The sequence below is a fragment of the Panicum virgatum genome, chromosome 9K (assembly GCF_016808335.1).
Source record: "Panicum virgatum strain AP13 chromosome 9K, P.virgatum_v5, whole genome shotgun sequence".
Lineage (NCBI taxonomy): Eukaryota > Viridiplantae > Streptophyta > Magnoliopsida > Poales > Poaceae > Panicum > Panicum virgatum.
The window spans coordinates 64,065,378-64,087,930 of record NC_053144.1 but is presented as its reverse complement, the minus strand read 5'-3'; the positions used below and the strand labels follow the sequence as shown (position 1 = coordinate 64,087,930).

The window sequence follows — 22,553 nt, the reverse complement described above, 5'->3', positions numbered from 1 at the left end:
CTGCTCGTCCCCTACTCCCCTGTACGTTCCGTTGGTTGGTTGCGCCTTGCTGACCGCTTGCCGGCTGAAGATCATCGTCACCTCTCAGTATTTCAATTCTGTCAACCAATGAACCCATAGTGAGTGGCACCTTGGTGATGAGGTGGGGGCTGGCCATGAATATTAGTAGTCGAGTATAAATTCTTCAGAGAAGCAGTGGTTGTAATGTCACTTCGAACTTGGAAGCTATATGTGTGGACGCCATTTGAGGTAGGTGTGGTCATCTTTGTTAATCATGGAAAATGGTCATCCTGTTTATGTTGCATATTGCAATTACACTGTAAAAAATATTGTGTAAGGCTTAAGACTTAAGAGGACTTACATGCGGTTCTTAGTAGGAGCAATTTAGCTTTTATGCTCCATTATTCATCCTTGCCTATTACTGAGCAAAAGGTTCTACGATTTTAGTCGGTATGAAGTGTCCGCTGTTTCTCTCTTCCTTTTTTTTCATCTTCAACGACTTCCGATAAATTTGAAATTGAATACAAAAATTGTACAGAATTTTGGCAAGCAGTATCTACACCAAGTAGAGTTCCTTTCATTTTCAACGAAACATCAAGATAGGTATATTTATTCACCCAAGTAAGCCATAGCAAAGGGAGGAGGAATTTACCCTTTTTCACTTATTTGCCGTCGAAGTTACCTGTAACCATGGAAGCTGCATCAGCAGGAGCTTCACTTCCTGCCTGCACTAAACAATCTTGCACTCTTTTTGTCCCTTCACGTCCCAAACATTTTGATGCCAATGCCATCTATAGACTATAGTCACGAGATGTGAGTTGGGGGCGTACACGTACCCCGGCATGACCAAATAGGAAATCGCATAAGTTAAAACCGCATCACCTGAGCGTGACCTGAACGTTCACACGAGGCGCTGCGTCGAATGTTCTTTAGCAAAATAGTACTGGCCTACTGGGTGATCGCCCGTGGATAGGCAAAAGAAAGCTTGTGGGGTTCATCTTCGACTTTGTTATATACGGCCATGAATGTTGGAGGGGCCAGGATCTGTTCGTATCTTTGGTGAGCCACATTTTTTTGTTTTCATTTCTGCCTGTTTTAACTTCACATGAACTCTTTCTCTGACGAAACGACCGCACATGAACTCCTTGGCCCGTTTGGAGTTGCCAGTTGCCAAAGCCGGCTCGGGTTCACGTGCATCCAGCCATGGACATATCACAACAAAAGGATTCTGCCAATTCTGTACATTTGGCTTTGGTTTCCATATACAGATAGCTAAAACCAGTATAATTTGAAACTGGTACAAATCACTAACTTTTTCCTATATTTCCTTTGCTAGTGATGAACATGCATGAACAGAAAATCTGTGAGAAACAGCGTGGAGCCAAACCAGTGAACCAAAGACTCCAGAAGAGGTTCACTCGCTGAGAATGCGTGTCAGTCGCGCTGAACTACACTACACGATGAAGGCCGTACGTGCGTGCCGGCCGAGGCATACAAGTGATGCTACATGGGACGGGATACCAAACACCCTCGTCACGCACTGCCAAGCAAGTCACACTTGCCAGTAGAATATGGAAAGGGGCGGCGGCGGCGGCGGCAAGTGTGTTTGCGCGCGATGAAGTCAAAGCCCTAGCGAGCACTCTTTGGCCCTCGCCGGCCGGGAGCTCTCCCGTGGACGTAGAGGTGACCACAGCCAGCAAGCAAATGCAACGGAACGGATATCCCACGGCCGGGTGCTCGCCGCCGGCGCCTATAAATGGGGATCAGAGCCCACGCAAAGATCGCCCCGTGGTCCCCGAATGTTTCGAGTCCGCCTCAGCAGAGCTCAACAACAACAACAACAATCTCGGACTAACTTCTAACTAGACCCACCGCCTTGTTCCGCCTTGCTGGCTCCACTGTGCCCGTCCACTTTTACTCACGAGTCACAGACGCCTTTGGTTTCTTCAGGGTAATGCAGGCGCCATTGCCGGAGCTCATCAGCTTCTCCGTAGAACCATCTCGCCATTGGCAATACATGTTTGAGCTTATGTTTTGTGATGTTGTCCATGGTGTCCGCAGGTCCAGCGTGTGCTGAGAGAGGATGAGGAAGGTCGCCGGCGGCCTGATGGTGGCGGAGCTGGCGTTCTGGCTCCCATGGATCGCTCTCCTTCAAAGTACTCCCTTAATCCCTTTGTTCCGAAACATAGGGCGTTTTAACTTTTCTAAATTCATAGATTTTATTATGCATATAGATACACGTTATATCTAGGTACATAAAAAATATTTTAAAATGTGAATCGCTTTGACTTTTGTAGATTCATAGATTTTATTATACATCTAGACATACATAAAACATATTATGAATTTGAAAAAACTGTATTGCATGCCGATTGCTCGCCCGCATTCCTTGAAAAGTTATATATCTGTTCTCAACTCTGAGTTCTGACCTGACATCGCTAGCGATTCCCTGGCATTTCAAAATGTGCAGGCTGCATGGTGAGAGCTCTCCCCTACGATTACTCCGCAAGCATCGAGGCAAGTCCCTGCTCCTGTGCCCTGTCGCTTCCGCTTTCCCAACCCATCTCACCATGGTGGCCAGCGCAGCAGCTAGCGGAACGACGCTTCACCGGTCGGCCATCCCGGCCTAGTTTATTAGCAAAACAAATTGAATCGTTGCCAACTGCCCGGGTTTATCACGGGCCGCACGATAATCCCCCGCACGCAATTCGTTCCCGTTGGGAATTCCCATCGTCCCCTTCTCTGTTAATTTGCTCGTACGAACCTTAATATGCTTTTCAGTAGCATGCACGACAGCGGCCGGCGCCGGCGCAGCCGAGCCTAGGCCCCAGTGTGTGTGTTTACGTGTCATGTAAGCCACTCCAAGCTCGACAGAAACGCACACGTCGTCTTTTTTTTTTTTGAAAAAAAACGGATGATGTCAGGAAGGTTTCGACAGCAAAGCAAAGCATCTGCTTATTGCTGCCAAGATCAAGGGAACGAACATGGCCTTGATCATGAGTGCCGTCGTTAAGGATTCGTAGTAATTCTGGATTAGTTGAATAAATGGGAATTTAATAATGTGATTTTTTATTTCAATTTTGCACGCGTGCAGTGTCGGCGACTTCGTCCACGCCGGCGGCGTCGTCGCCAAGTGCGGGTGCTGGTCCATGCTCAAGGGCGGCCTCACCGCCGCGTCTTCGGGCCCGGCCGAGATCTACTTCGAGGTAGTAGGAATTCGTAATATCTTTCATCCGTTCTGTTCCAGGAAAATGATGAGCATATTGTACACGAACTTAAACTGACCCTGGCCATACGACATGCACAGAGCAACGCGACGGTGGACCTCTGGGTGGACAGCGTGTCGCTGAACCCGTTCACCAGGGACGAGTGGGCGGCGCACCGCGCCGCGTCCGTCTCGGCGGCGCGCAAGAAGACGGTGCGGCTCCAGGCGACGGACTCCGCCGGCAACCCGCTGGCGGGCGCGGCGGTGTCCCTGGACGCCGTCCGCACCAACTTCCCGCTGGGCGCGGCCATGAGCCAGCACATCCTGACCAACTCCGCGTACCAGACGTGGTTCGCGTCCCGGTTCGCGGTGGCCACCTTCGAGAACGAGATGAAGTGGTACAGCACGGAGCCGGCGGCGGGGCGCGAGGACTACACGGTCCCGGACGCCATGATGGCGTTCGCCAAGTCCAACGGCATCGCCGTGCGCGGCCACAACGTGTTCTGGGACCAGCCCAGCCAGCAGCCGCCGTGGGTGCAGTCGCTGCCGTACCCGCAGCTGCTGGCCGCAGCGTCGCGCCGGATCCGCTCAGTCGTGTCCCGCTACGCCGGGCAGGTCATCGGCTGGGACGTGGTCAACGAGAACCTGCACTTCAACTTCTACGAGGGCCGCTTCGGGTGGGACGCCTCCACCGCCTTCTACGCCGCCGCGCGCCTGCTCGACGCCGGCTCCGCGCTCATGTTCATGAACGAGTTCAACACGCTGGAGCAGCCGGGCGACATGGCCGCGCTGCCGGCCAGGTACCTGCAGCGCCTTCGCCAGATCACCGCCGCCTACCCGGAGAACGGCGCCGGCATGGCCATCGGCCTCGAGGGCCACTTCACCAACCCCAACATCCCCTACATGCGCGCCGCGCTCGACACCCTCGCCCAGGCCGGCATCCCCATCTGGCTCACCGAGGTCGACGTCGCCGCCGGCCCGGCGCAGGCGCAGCACCTGGAGGAGGTGCTCAGGGAGGCCTACGCGCACCCGGCGGTGCAGGGCATCGTGCTCTGGGGGGCGTGGCGGCCGGAGGGGTGCTACGTCATGTGCCTCACCGACAACAACTTCAACAACCTGCCGCAAGGGGACGTCGTGGACAGGCTCATCGCCGAGTGGCGGTCCACGCCGCGGGCCGGCGCCACCGACGCGCAGGGCTTCTTCGAGGCCGAGCTCGTGCACGGCGAGTACAAGGTCAGCGTCAGCCACCCGGCGCTCAACAACTCCGTCACCCGGAGCGTCAAGGTCGACCTGGGCTCAGGGAGTGAGCACTACTTCATTGACATGCAGGTCTAGACCCGCTGATTCTTCAGGTGCTAGGTGTAATGCAGCATTTCTGTCGGGGCTCTGGATTACTACCAGTTAAATTACCTGCCGTTGTGTCAGATTTGTGAATGAAAGCTTAGAAGATTAGCCATTCATGTACCAGTTTTCAGTACCTTGGAAAATTGCAATGGAAGGCAAAGGAAAAAAAAAGGGCCATTTTTATCCTGCTTCGGAAGATTCCAAAGTGAATTATTCCACGCTTCTGCTCATCATCCCTTTGGCTTTGCCTTCAGGTCAAAATTAGCTGCGGCCACTTTGATGCTTATTGTTATCAGTTCTTTTAGCTGAAAATCTGGAGAGAAAAAAAGAAGAAAAGCGAGACAATCATTTCCCTTTTTCAAAACAATATTAGTTATCTTCATTCGTGATTCTTGTATTATTTCTTTCGGAGTCCATGTCATCTAGAAGCAAACAAGCAAAAACGCGAGTGAAGCAGTGACAATAAAAGAAGTTCATATTTTTCTTGCAAGACTTGTGTCGTGGCCTCATTTCCAACATAAGAAAAACCACATCACACTCTAGCTCTGCTATTCTACTATTCTATTCAAATTCAACGTCACATCACAGGAAAAAGTTGAAATATCTAAAAATAAAAAAACACACGACGACATGTACATACATCACGTAATCAAACAGGAATCATGAAGGATTAAAAAAAAGAGAACTCTCTAATTCTTTCAGCTTTGTAGAAGGCACTAGGTTGTCATGACTCATGAAGCTTCTTCAACAAAGCCGAACTTGCCAAGCACACCTGCTGTTTCCTCCTTTGAACTGCAAATTGACGTCAAACATTATTCCGTCTAAACATTGTGGACTGTGGTAGAAACAGTTTTATGATTCCATAAATCAATTTGCAGAGGGAGGCTTCATTAAAGTTTCAAAGACTTTATATCACTAGTACTGCTTACCTTCCATCTCTCAATATCTTGTAGACTCCTGGCGTTATTAGGTCAACAATTGTTGAACCAGCACGCCCAGAAGGAAGTATTCCACCATCAAAGACATATGAACAATGCGGCCATAAATCCTCAAAGTCTCTTATGCTGACACTACTAGGTCGTCCACTTAAGTTGGCACTAGTAAGTGCAAGTGCACTTCCAGCACCACGAGCAATGGATCGTATGAAATCCAGATCTGGCACACGAACTCCAATGCTATCCAAGCCAGGATTAAGTGATCTCTCTAATATACTGTCTTCACCTAAATGTAAACAAATGCATTGTATGGTCAGCACCTAATTCTGATTAAGACGGATGTTCGACAAAACTAAGAAAAACGGTGTGGTATCTGAACCTCGTTTTAGAACAACAGTGACAGGCCCAGGAAGTAGACTATCAAGCAATCCATGTGGCAGGTGATCTACTAAAGCAAATCGTGATATGTCTGAGACATCAGCAACACAGATTGCCTGAGGGCGTGTTTGTATGCGCCCTTTGATCTCATAAATGCGATTAACTGCTCCTGCAGAGCTGTCATGAAGAGTGTTTTAAGAAGCTAAACCAACAAAAGAATATAGAAAATTAAATACAGTCAAAGAACCTCTTAAATGAACTCTTATCTTGAAAGGATGAAACATTCCTAAGTTCTAACTGGAGATGGAAGCAGAATTCAAAAGTCGCTGATGAAGGTTTATCATGTTTGTGGATGTTTCCTCTCACTAACTTGATTCTGGAGTTATTATTAATGTACTTTTGAGTTTGATGTGCTATAACATATTGCTGCATAATTGTAATGTACACTAATATGGAGTAAAAGCTGGTGAAAAGGAAGCAGACTATGAATTAAAATTCCTGCGACAACAGGGAAAATAAGAAAAGACTAACCAGGCATCACAAGCAAACCCGTATATTGTATCAGTGGGCACTGCGATCACTTCTCCTCTGTTAATTGCATCAGTTGCTTTTGTGACATGATCTTTGGTTGCTGGGAAAATGTTCTCTGCTGTGGCTTCTATTCTATGCACTGCATTTTCCGACACCCCAGTGTAGCAGGATACTTGAGACTTTGTCCGTTGAGAGGGTAATCTGCTTACCTTAACAAAGCTGAACATAACAGATGTGTCACTGTGTCAGTACTTTATGTAGCGCTGACAAAAAAAAATGCAATTCTCCTGTCCTCTGAAAAATGAATCACCATGAAAGGAAAACAGTATATGTATGAAGTCTCTAGCAGCCAAATTGTTTTGAATAGATTGTTTTATTTCAGGATTAACATGTCCACAATAGTTGGAGTCCATGTCCACTCAGTACCCTGTGTTTCCATACATCTTTAGCAAGCTAAAATTCCTGGATTTCTTTCAAGCAAACCTGATTTCTCATAATTAAGGAACACACAGACTATTAATTTGCATTTAGCAGACACATAATATATATTAGCGATGTGAAGTTGGTACCGCGAGGTAGGGTATCAAGCTCAAGAAGCATAAGATGGCTACTATTGGTGGACATAGTTACTTTACAGTTACAGATACAGTGTTAATCAGATACAGTGACTCCATGACAAACAAGCACCAATTTCCATCACTTGATTTGCATCCAAATAAAATAATGGGAAGGAACGCAATTGTTCAACTAATTTTGCACTTTCCACACCCAGTACATACAAGGAGCATGAAACATATCAATTAATTGATGAGGCCAGGTCACCCTGGAACAATATTAAAACAACTATGTGACAATTAGCTCATGCTCACTAGCAGAACAACTCAAACTAGATGGATACATTCACAATGTTACAATAAAAGACCTGATAATCTCTAAGCAAGTCAGAATTTTCAAACGGGGCGTCGACTAGCGAGCAAGCAGAGAAGAACCGGAAGACCGGGGAGATAGAAATACCTCCGAGCCAGCGCCCGCCCGGTGGGAGGACGAACCAGGGGGAGCGGGAGCCTTTCCCCCGCCGCCTTCGCGCACGCCTTCATCTCCCTTTTCCTCTCCTCTTCTTCCCCCGAAGGCCGCCGCAAGAGAGGAGAACGAGCAGCGGAGGAGCCGGAGGTCTTAAGAGCTTTCGAGGCGGGGGTCAAACGAGTTCCTCTTTGGCTAATCCGACACGGGTAAGGGCCATGGGTTTCCTGTGTCTCTCTGACAGCTGGGCCCCTTGCTACTCCTCCCTGGCTTCCGGGAGTTTGGCTAACCGTCTCGGGCTCTTGTGCAAGCTAGGGTTTAAGCGCTAAGAGCGGCGGCGGCGGCGGCGGCAGCGAGGAGCAGTGATGGCGGAGGCGGTTGTGAGGTACTTCCGGGACGGGCGCCTCGACGGAGAGCACGCGCCGGCGCTGGCCTTGGAGGGATCACTCCAGAGCTGCTCGCTCGCCGCGGGCGCGATGCTCCACGTCGCGGCCGCACTCGCCTCCCAGGCCGCGGCAGGGAAGGCGCAGGCCAGGTTCTGTCAGTCTCTTCGCCTCCTGGTGCGTAGGCTTGGGATAGATTTGGCTGATGAGGTGAATTGCTTGGTTGTGAACTTACGGTGGTGCAGGGGGTTGGTGGTTGTGGCGCTCGATCGGAGCCCGGAGGTGTACTTGGAATTCATGCGGCGGCGCGGCCTTGAAGCAAATGCTTTGAACCGATGGTACGATCTCACAAAACCATTTCTGAGAGAAATATAGGTGTTTTGTTGTGCACGGACTCGGTTGACAAATATTTTTTAGACATGGATTGTCACTTGGACAAGGACACGGGTATTGTGATCCAATTCTGATTTGGGTCCCTATTCAACATGTTTTCATCGCCACAGAAAAAATTGGAGCTGAATTGGCACATTATTGAAAAATGTCAGAGTAATAGTAAACCAGAGCCTCTTTCCTACCAGGATGTTGTACTGCCTAGCCAATGCAGGGGTAGAGATAGCATATTAGGCTATTAGCACCGGGGTCTAATGACCCCCAATGACATTTTGTTTTACCCTTAAGTAATCTCTTGCTTATGAAGATAATCCAAACTTCAAAGTTTTACTTCTAATTCATACTCATATTGACCCCTGGTGACCCCAATGTTATCTTTTTTTTGGCTGAGCCCCTGAACCAATGTACATTCTCCTTAAGCACAAATGAAAGTAGATTCTCATATTAACTAACTTTCTGGACGAGGAGCTTCTAATTTTGATTTTTGGTTTTGTCTTGGTTGGTTGAAAATAACTAGAACTGTTTGGTATCTCCGTATGTGCAAAATAAGACTTGGTATTTTTTGGCAAAGCAAATACAAAATGCAACTTTGGGCAGTATAAAAGAAATGCAGCTGTGGGCTCACTATGCAGAGAAATTTAATGCTCATAAATGATTATGCAATCTCGTTTCCAATTTAAATTTTAAAAGTTGATATACTAATGTGGCAGTTTGACATGCCATCTCAGAATGAAATGGTCAAGCTAACAATACACTGTTGTCACTGCTTTTAAGTTTGAGTGCATTTCTATTGATAAAATGTACATGGATTTTCATTACGTGCATTCGACAGTGTTCGAATATTGGATTGCTATTCCGACCCCCTTGGATGGAAGCAGAAGTTTCAAAATCAGCAGAATCAAGAGAACAGAACAAAGCAGTTCTCAACAAACAAAGAAAACATTACTGTTTTTAGAGATGTGAAGGATATTAAAAAATTGATGTACTCCATTACTGAACTTGGAGGAGGTACTATCCACCATAGAGGATTTTTTTTTTACCTTTTAATGTTACTTTGTTTATGCCCTATGCCCAATCTGATTATGCTATGGATGCCAGGGTTTCAAGGAGAGGGCAAAAGGTATTTTTCAATTGCTGTTGACTCGGTAAGAACCAACTACTTCTTCGACAACCTTTTTGTGGTTGGAAGCAATACTTAGGTCTCAGATTTTTTTTTTCTAGTAACCTTGTTTCTCCAAAGCTGAAACTGGGTTCCTGCAGATATTGCTATCATTTGTTGAAGATTGTTTCATCATCCCTATTTAATTATCTATGGAAATGATTTTACAAACGAAATTTCTGAAGTATGAGACAACATATGCTTCGATGGTTTCATTATTAGAGTTCAGTTTTTGTTCTGTAGGTTGTAATTTTGGTAAATTATCATCATGTATCTGGAACTAAAACATTATCTCACAAACAACAAGCTGCATAACATCATTGTGAAGTATTCCACTGTTTGTTTAGTTGGCATCGTTTACCGTTTGAAGCAAAACCTGTTTTATATCGTTATATGATCCATACTGATGAAAAGATGAAAGTTCATTGAATGTTTGACTCATTGTACTCATATGATACTTTAAGTTTCATTTTATGCTTAACACCAAACATCATTTGTGTTATTTCAGATTAGCTCTTTGTTAAGGCATGCTTCAGTGCCATCAATTTCAGTCCTTCTTAGTAATCTTCGAAGCCATGGTAGTTGTTTCTTTTTCTCCTTTTTATTCTATCTTCCATGCATGTTCTAGTGTAACCTTCATGAGTACCTGAAACAGAATTTCCAGCACTCCAGTAATTCTTTATGGATGTGAAGTTGTGAGCTATCTCAGCCACTTAGGGTTGATCACTACATTGTCCATTCTTATTTCAAAGTATGGACACCTAATTCCTAAATGACTTCAAGTACAGTAAAGTGAATCAATATAAATCTGTCCTATTGCAGAACAAGTATCCTCAATCTTTTGGCTGATACAATCAGACCTCCATGAACCCAAGGTGCCCCGAGCATTTGAATGTCTTTCAACTATGGTTGCTTGTGTGGAGCCAGCACTTGTAGATCCTCTGTGTGTAGAAAGTCCTGGAAGCTTGTCTGCTCTGGAGCAAAATTATTCAAAAGCAAAGTTTATTGTGCGCCTTAAAAGACGAAATGGACGGGTGAAGCATTTTGTAAGGCTCCCTGTTGCTCCAGTGTTCTTTTTTCGCCTTCTCAATTCCATTGAAGAATGTGGGTTGATAAGTAGTACGACTTTGCCTGTGCAGTATGAGGACTTGTATGTTGAGGGAAATGATGTCAAATTTGATTCTGCTCCTGCAAGTGCAGAAGTGAACCAAAGTCTAGTACCTAAGGTTAGTGCCTGCATTCTAGATTCTAGAAACAATTAAGTACAGTCGTGTACCACTTATGTTAGTCATCATTTGGCACACTACAAATATTGGTTGTGAACTTTGTAAGTCTGTTCAACAGGTTCAGTTCAATCTGGAGCTGTCAGAAAAAGAGCGCACTGACAGGGCAAATGTTGTTCTTCCTTTTGAGCATCAAGGTAATTTATGAACTCAAATTATTTTCCAAGTAGCATCTTAGTGGAGGCATCATTGGTTGCATTTTGACATTGGGAGGCGCATTGATGTGCATTTGGAACTAAGGTTTGCTAAATTATTTCAGGAAAGGGTGAACCAATTCGAATATATGATGGCCGCCGATCCCTACCTGAGGGTCAACTAGACCCAAACTTAGCACCGGCCCTTGTGGATGAAATAGTTCCCAAATCTGGAACTGCGAAGGGTGAGATACATTATGTACGTGATTCAGATGACGAGCAACCGGACTCGGATGAAGATCCAGATGATGACTTGGACATATGAGTAGGCAATGTATGAGCTCTTTACCATAGTAGGAGGCATGCACAGATCAATCCATGGTAATAGGTGGCTCCATTCAGAAATGCAATCGTTTTTGGGTTAGTCTTTTTTAATGCTTCTATGCCTCACTTTGTTAATTGAATTGCACAAGTACTAAAAAAACTGATGCGTATTTAAGAGCAATAGTGTGTCTGCAAAAACCAACCTTGTTAAATTTTTGATAACCCCAAGAAACTGGGGTTTATATGAATGGTTGCCATAACTTTGACAAATCTGTATCTGCTTATATGAATGGTTACCATTTATTCTCTGGCAAGATTTAGGTATCAGAAACCAACATTTTGAGTCGACTATACCAGAAAAATGAAACTAAAAAGGTGGATTTCGTTCATTAGGATAATCCTATCCTTTATGTCCTGCAATTAAATTAAACTCTTACTATTTCAATGGTTAACTAACATGATATCGTGGCCTCCGACTTGGTGGAGTCGAGGTCCACCGTCTGCACGATGGGCTCCTTGAGCGACTTGTGCTTAACAGTGACCTTGTACTCGCCGTGGAAGAGCTCGGCCTCGAAGACGCCCTTGGCGTCCGTCATGGGCTTCTCCGGCACCTTCCTCCACTCGTCCAGGAGCTTGTCGACGACGTCGCCGACGGGGAGGTTCTTGAACTTGTTGTCCGTGAGGCACATGACGTAGCAGCCCTTGGCGTGCCAGGCGGCCCACATGACGATGCCCTTCACCCCCGGGTGCCCGAACCCCTCCCGCATCACCTCCTCCAGGAACTCCACCTGCTTGGGCCCCTTGGTGACGTCGACCTCGGTGAGCCAGACGGGCACGCCCGCCGCCGCGAGCGTATCCAGGGAGCCCCTCATGTAGGGGATGTTGGGCGTCTCGAAGTGGCTCTCCAGGCCGATGCCGTACTTGAGGCCCTTGTTGCCCGGATAGGCCTGGATCTGCTTGAGCTTGGCGATGTACTTGGTCGGCAGCGGCGCCAGGTCGCAGGGCTGCTCGATGGTGTTGAACTCGTTCATGAAGAGGATGGGCTTGGGGTCCAGCTTGGCCACCTCCTTGAAGATCTCCCCGGACGCGTCCTTGCCGAGCTTCTCCTCGAAGAACTTGAAGTGGAGGTTCTCGTTCACCACGTCCCAGTGGATGACCTTGCCGGCGTAGTGGGTGACCACGCTCTTGAGGCGCCTCGCCACGGCCTCCTTGAGCTTGTCCGGGCCGAGCTTGCTCACCCAGTCCATCTGGTGGCTCTCGTCGTCCCAGAACACGTTGTGGCCGCGCACCGAGATGTTGTGCTTCTCCGCCAGCGCCAGCATCTTGTCCGCCACCTCGTACGCCTCGTGCCCCTCCTCGAACTCGGTGCTGTACCACTTCATCGCGTTCTCCATGGTCGCCCACTTGAACCGCTTCGCGAACCACTCCTCGTACTCGGGCATGTCCAGGATCTCCTGGGTCATGGCGTTGCCCAGGGGGAAGCCCTTGGCCACCCACTCCACCGACAGCTCCGCGTCCGCCAGCGGCTTGCCGCCGGACTCCACCGTGATCTTCACCTTCTTCTTGCGCTCCTGCATTGCAATTTCAACGGTTTCTTTTCTTCTCGTTTCTTTTTTTACGAACAATAATGATTCCATCGGAGTTTCGTCCGGCGTCGGCGTCGAATGGAAAGCCGCATTACCTTGGCAACAACCTCCTCGCGGTGAGCATTCCATTCCTCGAAGCTGAAACCCTGCAGCGCGATGCTCTCCGCCATGATCTCCGCGGTCGAGTTGGTCTGCAGTTTTCACCTCCAGTATCAGTTCTCCATCCGCGTCTCGCTCATCAGATACCTTTTGCGCATCATTGTTTCCTAGTCCGTTACCTCGAAGAAGAGATCGCCCTTGCCTTCGGAGCTGGTGGTGGCGCCACCCTTGAGCAAGGTCCAGCAGTCGGATTGGGCCACGATCGCGCCGGCGGTGATGAACTTGCCGTCAGGCGGCACGATGATAGCAGTGATGTCGCCGGTGCCCTTGGAAAGCTTCAGCCAGGCTGAGAGCACAAGCACAACCATTGTTCAGTTCATCCATTATCTATACACTACTTCCTCTCCATTCTTCATCAGCACCGCATGGTTGCATTGATCACATGGAGATCTGCGGAGGAAATGGTGAATTGGTGTAATGGTACGTGTTGCTTGATGATTACCGGAGAGCGCGTAGTGGTGGTCCTTCTTGAGGTCGACCTTGAGGACGGAGCCCTTGATCGGGGCGGCGAGCTTCTTGCCGCCGGCCGAGGCGGCACTGATGATGCCGCCGCCATACAGAGGTTTCTCCGGCTCCTTGACGCACTGCAAGCACAGGCGTTACAGAGCAGTGGATCAGTCGTGGACCCCGGCATATTTGCTGAAGGAAACGGCTGTACAAAAAGGAAGACATTGCTAGGAGCAATGTGCTACTTGCCTCGATGTTTGCTGAGTAGTCGTAGGGGACTTTTACTGACGATTTCTTTGAGGAAGAGCCATCGGCCTTCTCTGATGTTTGCTCTGAGGCATCACCAGCGGCCTTCTCTGATGTTTGCTCTGAGGCATCACCTGCGGCCTTCTCTGATGTTTTCTCTGAGGATTCACCGCCGGCCTTGCCTGGTTTTTTCTCTGAGGAATAACCACCGGCCTTTACTGACGTTACAAAGAATCCTGCGGCGAGAGGAGAGATAGAATTCATCATAATCTTTGATCGTGCATATACAGAAACACCCATCGATCCAAAGTCCAAACCAGACATGCAAAAAAAATGTGGCTATTTAACCTCTTCATATTTATCTTAAGATTTTTAGAACAAAAAAAAACAACAGAAAAGTTGAGAGATGACAATCATATACTATAACATGAATTGTAATCTATTGCTAAACTTATTATAGTTCACTGTTTGGCTCGGATAGAGTCCTATAAAATTAACATTTTACGCCTGCAGTTTGTAATTAGGTTAATCAGAGGCTTTTCCATCATGTAAATTAAAAAAAACAATTCAAGGAATGATAATCCATAACAGAGTAGTAAATATTTCCATAGTGTTTGCATTTGGAAAAGAAAAGTCTGTTGTTGAAACCAAATTAGAAGAACTAACCTTCAAACAGCACGATCAACAAGATCAAGATCAACTTTCCTGTTGAAATCTTCATATTTGTTTTGCCACCAGTTTCGAGTACTGCATGGTGACTTGGAAGATCTCTGTTTATAGAGCTGCATGGTGACTTGGAACATCGGCTAGCAAATAGCTAGCTATATTTGGCATATTCAAGTTAAATTAAAACAAGCTAAGAATAGGAGGAAAGGCCGTTTCGCATGTAGGGAGGGGATTAATCCATACTACTGCTAGTAGTTAGTGGCTGGTAACATTACTCTTAGCAACGCATGCCGAGACCCACGGTTACACTGGTTAACCACAAAATGGGGAACTATGTGCTAGCCATCTGAGAAACGCACATTGTTGGAGTCTTGGATGTAATAGAGGCGTAAATTCCACTTGTTTAGGATCATTGGTTCAACCAAAGATTTGCTAAAAATGAGTTACAATGGCATGTCACATAATTAATTTTGGGCAGAGAAATGAATTGAAACGACATGTCATGTAGTAATTAATTAGATGAAAAATATGCTACCTTTCTTTGAGTTTTTTTTTTTTTTGAAAGGTAACCACTCTTTGAATCTTGACACGAAGGATCTCCATTTAGCTAGTTTTATGTTTTTTTTAAAAAAAAATAGCCTCGTAGCTAGGAGGCTAACACCCGCGCTACATCGCATTCATGTAGCAATCATTTACCATTGACATGGACAAGAATGAGATGGAAATGTATACATCTGAAAAACCAATCGAATTCCTTTTCTGTTTAATATATGAACATCTGACAGGTCGCCTCACCAGGAATTCTATCTCTCGGGCGCGTATGTGTGTATATGACAGACAGACTGACGACATCAACAAACCACAATGCTCTAGAACCTACTAGCTAGAAGACCCCCACAATCATGCACATGTGTATGCGTCGTACTAGTAGTATGTATGAATCCTCCTCCTATATATAGTACTATAGGAGTTAGACGTGTATGGTGTCCTCGTTGCCGGCTTTGGTGGTCTCCTTGTCGACGGTGAGGCTCTGCACCACGGTGGCGTTGGCCACCGGGTGGCTGACGGTGACCTTGTAGTCCCCGTGGAACAGCTCCGCCTCGTAGTAGCCGTCGGCGTCCGCCACGCCGGCGTGCGCGCGCGTCTGCCACTCCCTGATGAGCTTGTCGACGACGTCGCCGGTGGGGAGGTTCCTGAAGCTGTTGTCGGTGAGGCACATGACGTAGCACCCGCGCTGGTGCCACGCCGCCCAGAGGATGATCCCGTGCACGGCCGGGTGGGCGTACACCTCCCGGAGGATCTTCTCGAGGTTGGCCGCCTGGTTGGGCCCCGGCGCGACGTCGATCTCGGTGAGCCAGATGGGCACGCCGGCCCCGGACATGGTGTCGAGCGCGGCGCGGATGTAGGGGATGTTGGGGGTGGAGAAGTGGCCCTCGAGCCCGATGGCCATCCTGCCGTCGTTGGTGTTGCCGGGGAACTTCTTGATCTGGAACAGCTTGCCCAGGTACTTGCCGGGCACCGCGTTGGGGTCGCCCGGCTGCTCCAGCGTGTTGAACTCGTTCATGGACATGAGCGCGGCGCCGTCCATCTGGTGCGCCTGCCGGTAGAAGGCCGCCGACGCGTCGCCGCCGAACCTGCCCTCGAAGAAGTTGAAGTGGAGGTTCTCGTTCACCACGTCCCACGCGATCACCTGCCCGGCGTACCGCGACATCACCGACTTGATCCGCCGCGCCGTCGCCTGCCGGAGCTGCGGGTACGACAGCGACTGCACCCACGCCGGCTGCTGGCTCGGCTGGTCCCAGAAGATGTTGTGGCCGCGCACGCGGATGCCGTGGCTCCTGGCGAACCGGAGCATCGCGTCCGGGACGGAGTAGTCCTCGCGGCCCTGGACGCGCTCCGTGCTGTACCACTTCATCTCGTTCTCGAAGGTGGTCACCGTGAACCGCGACGTGAACCACCGCTGGTACGCCGGGTTCTGCAGGATCTCGGCGCTCATGGCGGAGCCCAGCGGGAAGCCGCTCCGGACGTGCTCGATGCGCACCTGCGCGCCGGGCACGGGCTTGCCGGCGGAGTCGCGGGCGCGGAGCCGCACCGTCTTCTTGCGCGCCGACTTGATGGCCGCGTGGTGGTGCGCCGCCCACTCTTCCTGGGAGAAGGGCTGCAGCGAGACGTTGTCCACCATCACCTCCTCCCCCGTCGCGTTGCTCTGCATTTCTCTCGTGTAAGAACAGAGCAGGCATAGACGACACAGCCAGCCTACAGCTTCTTCCGATGATCATGCGATGCGGTTTGTACCTCGAAGTAGAGTTCTGCCGGCCCGGCGGCGGGGGCGGTGAAGCCGCCTTTGAGAATGGACCAGCACCCGGACCGCGCCTCGACGCCGCCGGCGTGGATGAACTCGCCGTTGGTCTTCACGACGGCTGTGATGTCGGCGCTGCCATTACTGACCTGCAACCAAGCTGCGCCACCACAGAAACACAAATTTAGTATCGGGAATTCACCGTTCTCTCTGCCCATGAGAAAGATTTCCGAGAAAATGTGTGCTTCTTTTCTCCTCCCCGGAGAATAGATCGCCGACTGACCTGACAGGGTGTAGTGCGTGTCGTTCTGCAGGTACACCTTCTGGCTGACGCTCTGGTACGGCCGCGTCCGGTTCCGCGACACGGCGTACCTGTTGCCGCTCGCCGACGCGCCTTCCTCGACGACGCCGTACCCGAACGCCGACCACCCCTGGAGGCCGGCGCTGAAGTCGGAGTTCCGGATGATGCCACCGCCGTAGTGAGGCTCCAGCGGCTCCGGCAAGCACTGCACCCCACACGTTTCACACAGCACGAATGTTCAGGTCAACGACGCAAGTTTCTCCATCGGTACACCAGTAGCGTTACATTTCGCATGGCGCTAAAGTTACACTTGACAGTAAAATCGATGCAGTGAAAAGTGTGAACACTGAACGAAAAGGTGGTTCACAGTGTTGTAACTGTCAAAACTGCCGGGCCTGTCAAGATCCCAGTAAAAGCCCCTGAAAAGTTTGTGTACGATAACTAACTGTGGACTAATATATGCACATGACAGAAATTGTTCGGCACGCTGACACTCATTCTCAGCCCCATATAAACTGGTTTATTTCTATAACTTTTTTGGAGTATAGTATTTGACAACCAGTCAGCTAGCACTAGAGGCACATACTAGTGCAACGTTTGACCTACTAGCTGCCTGCAAATGTGAAAAGTCCAAGTGATCGCGTATCTAACTGCCTGGCCTAACACGAGACCAACTAACGAAAACCACGGCCCACATGGAAAACAGAAGAAACCATCGGCATCTCCGACGGCTGTGAAAACTACCAGATTTGTTGTGTGCAGAATAACTGAAAGCAGGTCGCTTTTAGGCCCCTTGTTTGGAAGCTCTTGACTTTCCCTATCCTGGCCCTGGAAGAATTCACACACGAGTATACTGTGTAGACCTCTCTCTTTTTTTTAGCTGAGACTGAGAGCGAGCAGGCCGGTTGAAATATCTTCACCAACCAACCAGCACAAGCTAATTAAGCTGCTGGTGTGGATTACTGATGTGTCCAACAAGAGGGATCAGTGGGGGCTCGCATGAGCATGACGCCGCGTGTGGCGGACATTGGGGTACACACGCCCTCCCCTGCTTGGGCGTTGCGACGAAAATGCAAACTGGGAAAGGGCTCTGGTTTTGACCGTGTCGATCATGAGGCATGCACACCGGTCTGAATAAAGCTCGTGTTCACAAATACAGTCAGCAAAGTTTGCACAATGTGCGCGCGCATATTGCAGCACACTGATCGATCAGTGGTGAAGTGGGTCGGTGCGCGCTGGATGATGCACGATCAGCTGTGTGGTTAGGCTCATGGCAACCAGATCAATGATCAGGGATTCAGAGTGTGCTGTGTTTGATTGTTACTAAACGCCTGTTAGGTTCGTCAGAATGGGCCAAAACGCAAAACAAAATCGGCACGGCAGCATGTGGTTAGGCACCTGGCCAGCCTTTTTGTAGCTCTTGTTGGAAAACATTTGGTCATGTTGTGTAATCTGGGAGGAATAATTCGGCAGGGGGGGGGGCTGTGAATTCTGTCTTGCTGCTCTGATCCTACTTGTTCGGTCCGCTTGCACCAACGACCCATTGTCGATGTGCATGCTGCCCCCATCAAAAGGGGGTAGACTATTGTGCCTGAAACATTACTACTAAATAAACAATGAACCAAAAAGCAACACCCATTTGTATCAAGTGTGCAAACCTTCATATCTTGAGTTCACATATGCATTGCATGGTCGACCGATTTGCCTAAAAAAAGGCTCACATGGTTTTATTTGTCACTAAAGAAGTAAAGATCTGTGACCTGCATGCCTAGCTAGGCGACATGTCAAAATCGATCCCGTCACTGCTAGTGAGTGAGTGCCTCATCAGTGGACTCCGGCCGGCACAAATGAGCCACGGGAGGAGGCAAGGGCAAGGCGAGCTAAAGCTAGACAAATATGCTTTGCTTGTGTTGTGTGCGCAGGTAGTGCACACCCATGGCCCACATGCACACACGCATGTCACTTGTCAGTGAGTACATGTCACGCGCGGGCACCAGGCAACTAACAACGGCCGGTGTTAACCGCGCTGGCTGTCTGGCGGCGCACGCATGCATCAAGTATACTGCTGGTGTTTTTTTTTCTTGGACTTTTTTTTTTAAAAAAAGAAACAAGGTCGTAGCGGCAGGGATGGGATGTGTGACATGCGCAATGCGAATGTGAAGCTGATGCCTCTGGTGGATTCATGCGGCAGTTTGGTAACAAAGTTCGGCAGCCCGGCACGTCACAGGCATGGATCACGGATGAGAGAGGGGATTGAGAGATTGGGCTTGCTTACCTCAGAGCTCGAGGAGTAGTCGTATGGAAGAGCTTGCACCACGCGAGCAGCTGCGAGCGAAGAGGAGGAGCATCGACGTGATTAGCTCATAATCAATATGATTTTCTCAGACTCAACTGATCAACCAGCTGAGAAGTAGAAGCAAAGGTAGCGGCCAATGGCGGCCATAGCTCGAGCTTTAATTTACCACTCAACATGGCGACCCACAGCAGCGACAAGAACAAGGCTCTCCCCATTGCTGAAACCCCCGGCCTCTCTTCCCTTCCCTCTGTACGCGTCTCCCTCTCTAGATCAGGAGAACCTGATGCTCCGTTGAGAGAGATGCCGGGGAGAGGGAGGAGGCCCAGGCTATCTAGCTAAGCTGCGCTGCGCTGAGCTGCGCTGATTGCACCGTGCATGCCGCAGGCCCTGCTGGGGCTCATCTATTTATAGAGAGAGCGAGGCTAGCTACCTCTCCTCGGCTACTCCTCCACTAGAGCTCGCTGCCGGGCAGGGGTGGGGTAGCTTGCGGCCTAGCGGATGGAGGTGGGGTTCCCGCGCCCCGCTGCCGGTTAGTTACGTTCAAACGGAAATGGTCTTGGGCCGTGTGATCCCCCCCCCCCCCCCCCCCCCCCCGCTCTCTTTTGCCGCGCGCATGGTGGTGCTTCAAACAATCAAACCAGTCGCTACGGCTACCGACCGGCCGCCGGTCCGCGCTCTAGCGCTGGCCTTTTGACCCCGTTCCGTCACTCGTCTCCACTGGCGAGACGACGGCTCCACCGTGATCAGTGTAACTGATTTCTGACGTCATTGCTTAATTCCTTCTGTCATACTCCATCCATTCTCTATTGATAGTCCTACTTCACATTGACACAATGACCAGTGAAAAGCAATCTTGCTTATATCATCTAATTAATGTAAAATAAGACTTTTTACTAGTCCTCCAATGTTTTTGCTAGAAACTTCTCGTTACTAATGCCAGGGGCGAAGCCAGACTAGAAGATCACGGGGTCTTGTGTAAAATATGACGGGTCATAATAACAATTGATAATTATCTACGGTGATCGTCCATTAAAATCTTCTAAGTTCGTCGGGGTCGGCAGACCCTAGTACCAAGCTGTAGCTCTGCCACTTACTAATGCTATTTATTGCCATAGTCCTTATCAAGAACAAATAGGACTACAATTTGTGAATATTTTAATTTTTTAGAAATGGGACTATCAAAAGAGAACGGAGGAAGTGTAGTCATACGAGTATATCCAGTCAACTAACGTGTCCACCTGCTTAATTCCTTATAGACCGTGTGGTCATCTATGTCGCCCTCAGCTCGCTCTTAAAATGGGTTTTCAGTCAACTCGATTTCTAGGAGGAAACGAAACCTACATCTCTACTTCTGCAGATCAGCTCCCCGGTTGGTGTTCAAAGTAATTCTGTGTGTGTGTTTTCCTCTTGCGAAATAGTTAAACGAGGAACAATGCATCCATTTCCAAAAAAAAGAGAACGAATTTACTCGGCCTGTGGCGCGGCCGCTTCTCAAGGCGCCCAACAAAGTCCACGTCGCCGCCGTCACGGCCGGGCCCGGGGGTCAAACAGCCGGCGGTTAGCAAGCACCATGGGACACCTCACACCTCACACCTGCGAGCCGGGGAGGGAGGCAACGGTTTTGCTGACGCCGGGCTGAGCACCTGGTGCGGAGAAAACACCCGCACGCATCCGCGCGCGGCCCCGTACGCCACACCACGGGCACGGCCGCGGCGCCGGGCGCCCGGCGCCTGTCGCGCCGCGTGGCGTGGCCCGTGGGGAGGGAGAGGGAGGAGTGCCGTGGGGGAAGACGAGACCGACCGCGCCGCGCGAGATGGGTGACGGGATCGTATTGATGGTCTGTGCTCTTGCTTCCACCCTTGGGCCAGCTCGATCCAATCAGGAACGCCTCGCCGAATCAACCGCGCCTCCTTCTCGACCGGATGCGCGGATCGGCGGCGGCGGCGTGAAGAGCCGCGCGCTACGCCGCTACTGGGCATAGTGCTGGCCTGCACATTGATGGCTGGAAGCTCAGATAGAGCACGATGGGTACTACTACTAGCAGGTCGTCTAGGTGCAGGAAGCAATGCAAAGGCGTGTGCGTGCATGGGGGGGGGGGGGGGGGGGGGTGCTTGCCCATGTCTCCCGGTGGTGGCCGAAATCCCTGGAGCGCGTCCACACTGCGGCAGGCGTGGTGGTCCGGCCAAGGGGCGAGCCGGACGGCACCGCCAAGGATCATGCGGGGGCTCGCGCCATGATGCGCGCGTGGATGCCTGGATTTGCCAGTGCAACAGGGACGCCCCCATCGCCTTCAACTCGATTACTAGCGATCTGCCTGCAGGAGGGGAATAATGGGTTTTCTTTTCCCTTTCAAGTCCTTTCTGATGACGATGTATTTCTTTATGTGAATCATTTTTGTCTTTTGTCGATGTAATATATATATATATTTTAGATTACACAATATGGGAAATCGAATCTAGGACCCGAAATGCCACTGAGGCTCTCGTAACCACTGAGCTACAGACGATTTCTCTTATGCTTAATTATTTATTTTATCTATATATAGGAAAAAATGATCCTCGAGTATAAAAAGAATGGTGTATGGAAAAGAACATTATTAATAAGTATAATACGATCCATTCATTCGAAAGATAAAATAGGTGGGAGAACACAAGTGCTATCCTCTCTCAAAAGTCAAAACGAACCGTGGAATGTTCATTATATTTGGAGATCTCTAATATTTGCGTGCATGTAGTGTAGGTACGGTGCACATAGTTTTCACCCACTGACACCGGCACGCCGTACACGTATTCACGCAAATAATTGCTTCTTGCTTGTGTTTAGGATTGCAAACGCTCTTACACTAACACGAAATGGTCCTGTCGCGGTTCGCAGACACTCTACGAAACAGAAACGCAGAGGGCGATTAAGACCTGATGATTTGATTATTAAGAGAAGAGAGGCTTGGCCGCCTCACAGACACTCTACGACGCAGAAGCGCCAGGCTTATTCACTTCGCAGTTCGCTGATTGGGCGGGCCCGCCGCCGCCGTCGTCTTCTCCTCCCACGGCAGACCCCATGCAAATTGGCCGCCGCCGTGCGGGGAGGGAGTTCCAGCCCCGTCGGCATCCCGTGCGGTTGCCCGCGCGCCGCTGACTTCGGCCGCGCGCATCGCGCACGTAACGCCGCCGCGTGACGAGTGACGACGCGGCCGCGGCTGGATCGGCCGGGAATTGGGATGGATGGATGCGACGGTTAAGTTCGGTAGAGGCCGGGCCGGCGTTGGACGGGCGCGGCTCCGCGCCGGCCGCCGGGCACACGGCACCCAGACCCAGGGATCAGAATCAACGGGGCCCATGCATGACTTCCAACGGAATTACGGAACCGGCTGGGAAGGGAGCGAGCCGAGCTCAAGTGGAAACGCCCCGACCGCGGAGGCCTTTTCAGGGGAGAGGCGTGGCATGGGTCGCCGCACCCGCACAGCCGTG

General features: G+C 49.8%; 4 protein-coding genes across 7 annotated transcripts; 2 read left to right on the top strand and 2 right to left on the bottom strand.

Moving 5' to 3' along the window:
- Positions 1–2,083: 2,083 nt before the first annotated feature.
- On the top strand, positions 2,084–4,729 carry LOC120648227 (endo-1,4-beta-xylanase 5-like). The gene is made up of 5 exons (XM_039924960.1): positions 2,084–2,156; positions 2,471–2,517; positions 2,925–3,019; positions 3,095–3,206; positions 3,308–4,729. The coding sequence occupies exons 1-5, from the start codon at positions 2,084–2,086 to the stop codon at positions 4,538–4,540; spliced, it is 1,560 nt and encodes a 519-aa protein (XP_039780894.1). The 3' UTR covers positions 4,541–4,729.
- Positions 4,730–6,047: 1,318 nt separating this feature from the next.
- Positions 6,048–14,245, bottom strand: LOC120648225 (endo-1,4-beta-xylanase 5-like). Its single transcript, XM_039924959.1, has 7 exons — positions 14,191–14,245; positions 13,528–13,760; positions 13,274–13,415; positions 12,951–13,117; positions 12,768–12,863; positions 11,551–12,657; positions 6,048–6,272 (listed from the first exon to the last, which is right to left on the bottom strand). Exons 1-7 carry the CDS (start codon positions 14,243–14,245, stop codon positions 6,228–6,230), a joined length of 1,845 nt encoding a protein of 614 aa, XP_039780893.1. The 3' UTR covers positions 6,048–6,227.
- LOC120646959 (elongator complex protein 5-like) lies at positions 7,390–11,362 on the top strand. 3 transcript variants are annotated; one of them, XM_039923518.1, is made up of 10 exons: positions 7,390–7,622; positions 7,729–7,948; positions 8,042–8,134; positions 9,019–9,194; positions 9,285–9,331; positions 9,854–9,923; positions 10,168–10,391; positions 10,485–10,571; positions 10,690–10,765; positions 10,888–11,362. In XM_039923518.1, exons 2-10 carry the CDS (start codon positions 7,779–7,781, stop codon positions 11,085–11,087), a joined length of 1,143 nt encoding a protein of 380 aa, XP_039779452.1. In that variant the 5' UTR covers positions 7,390–7,622; positions 7,729–7,778; the 3' UTR covers positions 11,088–11,362. The 3 variants fall into 3 exon arrangements, with proteins under 3 accessions (XP_039779452.1, XP_039779450.1, XP_039779453.1); XM_039923516.1 differs by having other exon boundaries at positions 7,390–7,948; XM_039923519.1 differs by having other exon boundaries at positions 7,393–7,973.
- A 674-nt stretch (positions 14,246–14,919) lies between the features above and the next one.
- Positions 14,920–19,463, bottom strand: LOC120646958 (endo-1,4-beta-xylanase 5-like). Of its 2 annotated transcripts, XM_039923515.1 has the most exons (5): positions 19,253–19,463; positions 19,066–19,115; positions 16,773–16,995; positions 16,486–16,649; positions 14,920–16,396 (listed from the first exon to the last, which is right to left on the bottom strand). In XM_039923515.1, exons 1-5 carry the CDS (start codon positions 19,299–19,301, stop codon positions 15,161–15,163), a joined length of 1,722 nt encoding a protein of 573 aa, XP_039779449.1. In that variant the 5' UTR covers positions 19,302–19,463; the 3' UTR covers positions 14,920–15,160. The 2 variants fall into 2 exon arrangements, with proteins under 2 accessions (XP_039779449.1, XP_039779448.1); XM_039923514.1 differs by having other exon boundaries at positions 16,486–16,995; positions 19,253–19,450.
- Between the last annotated feature and the right edge of the window lie 3,090 nt (positions 19,464–22,553).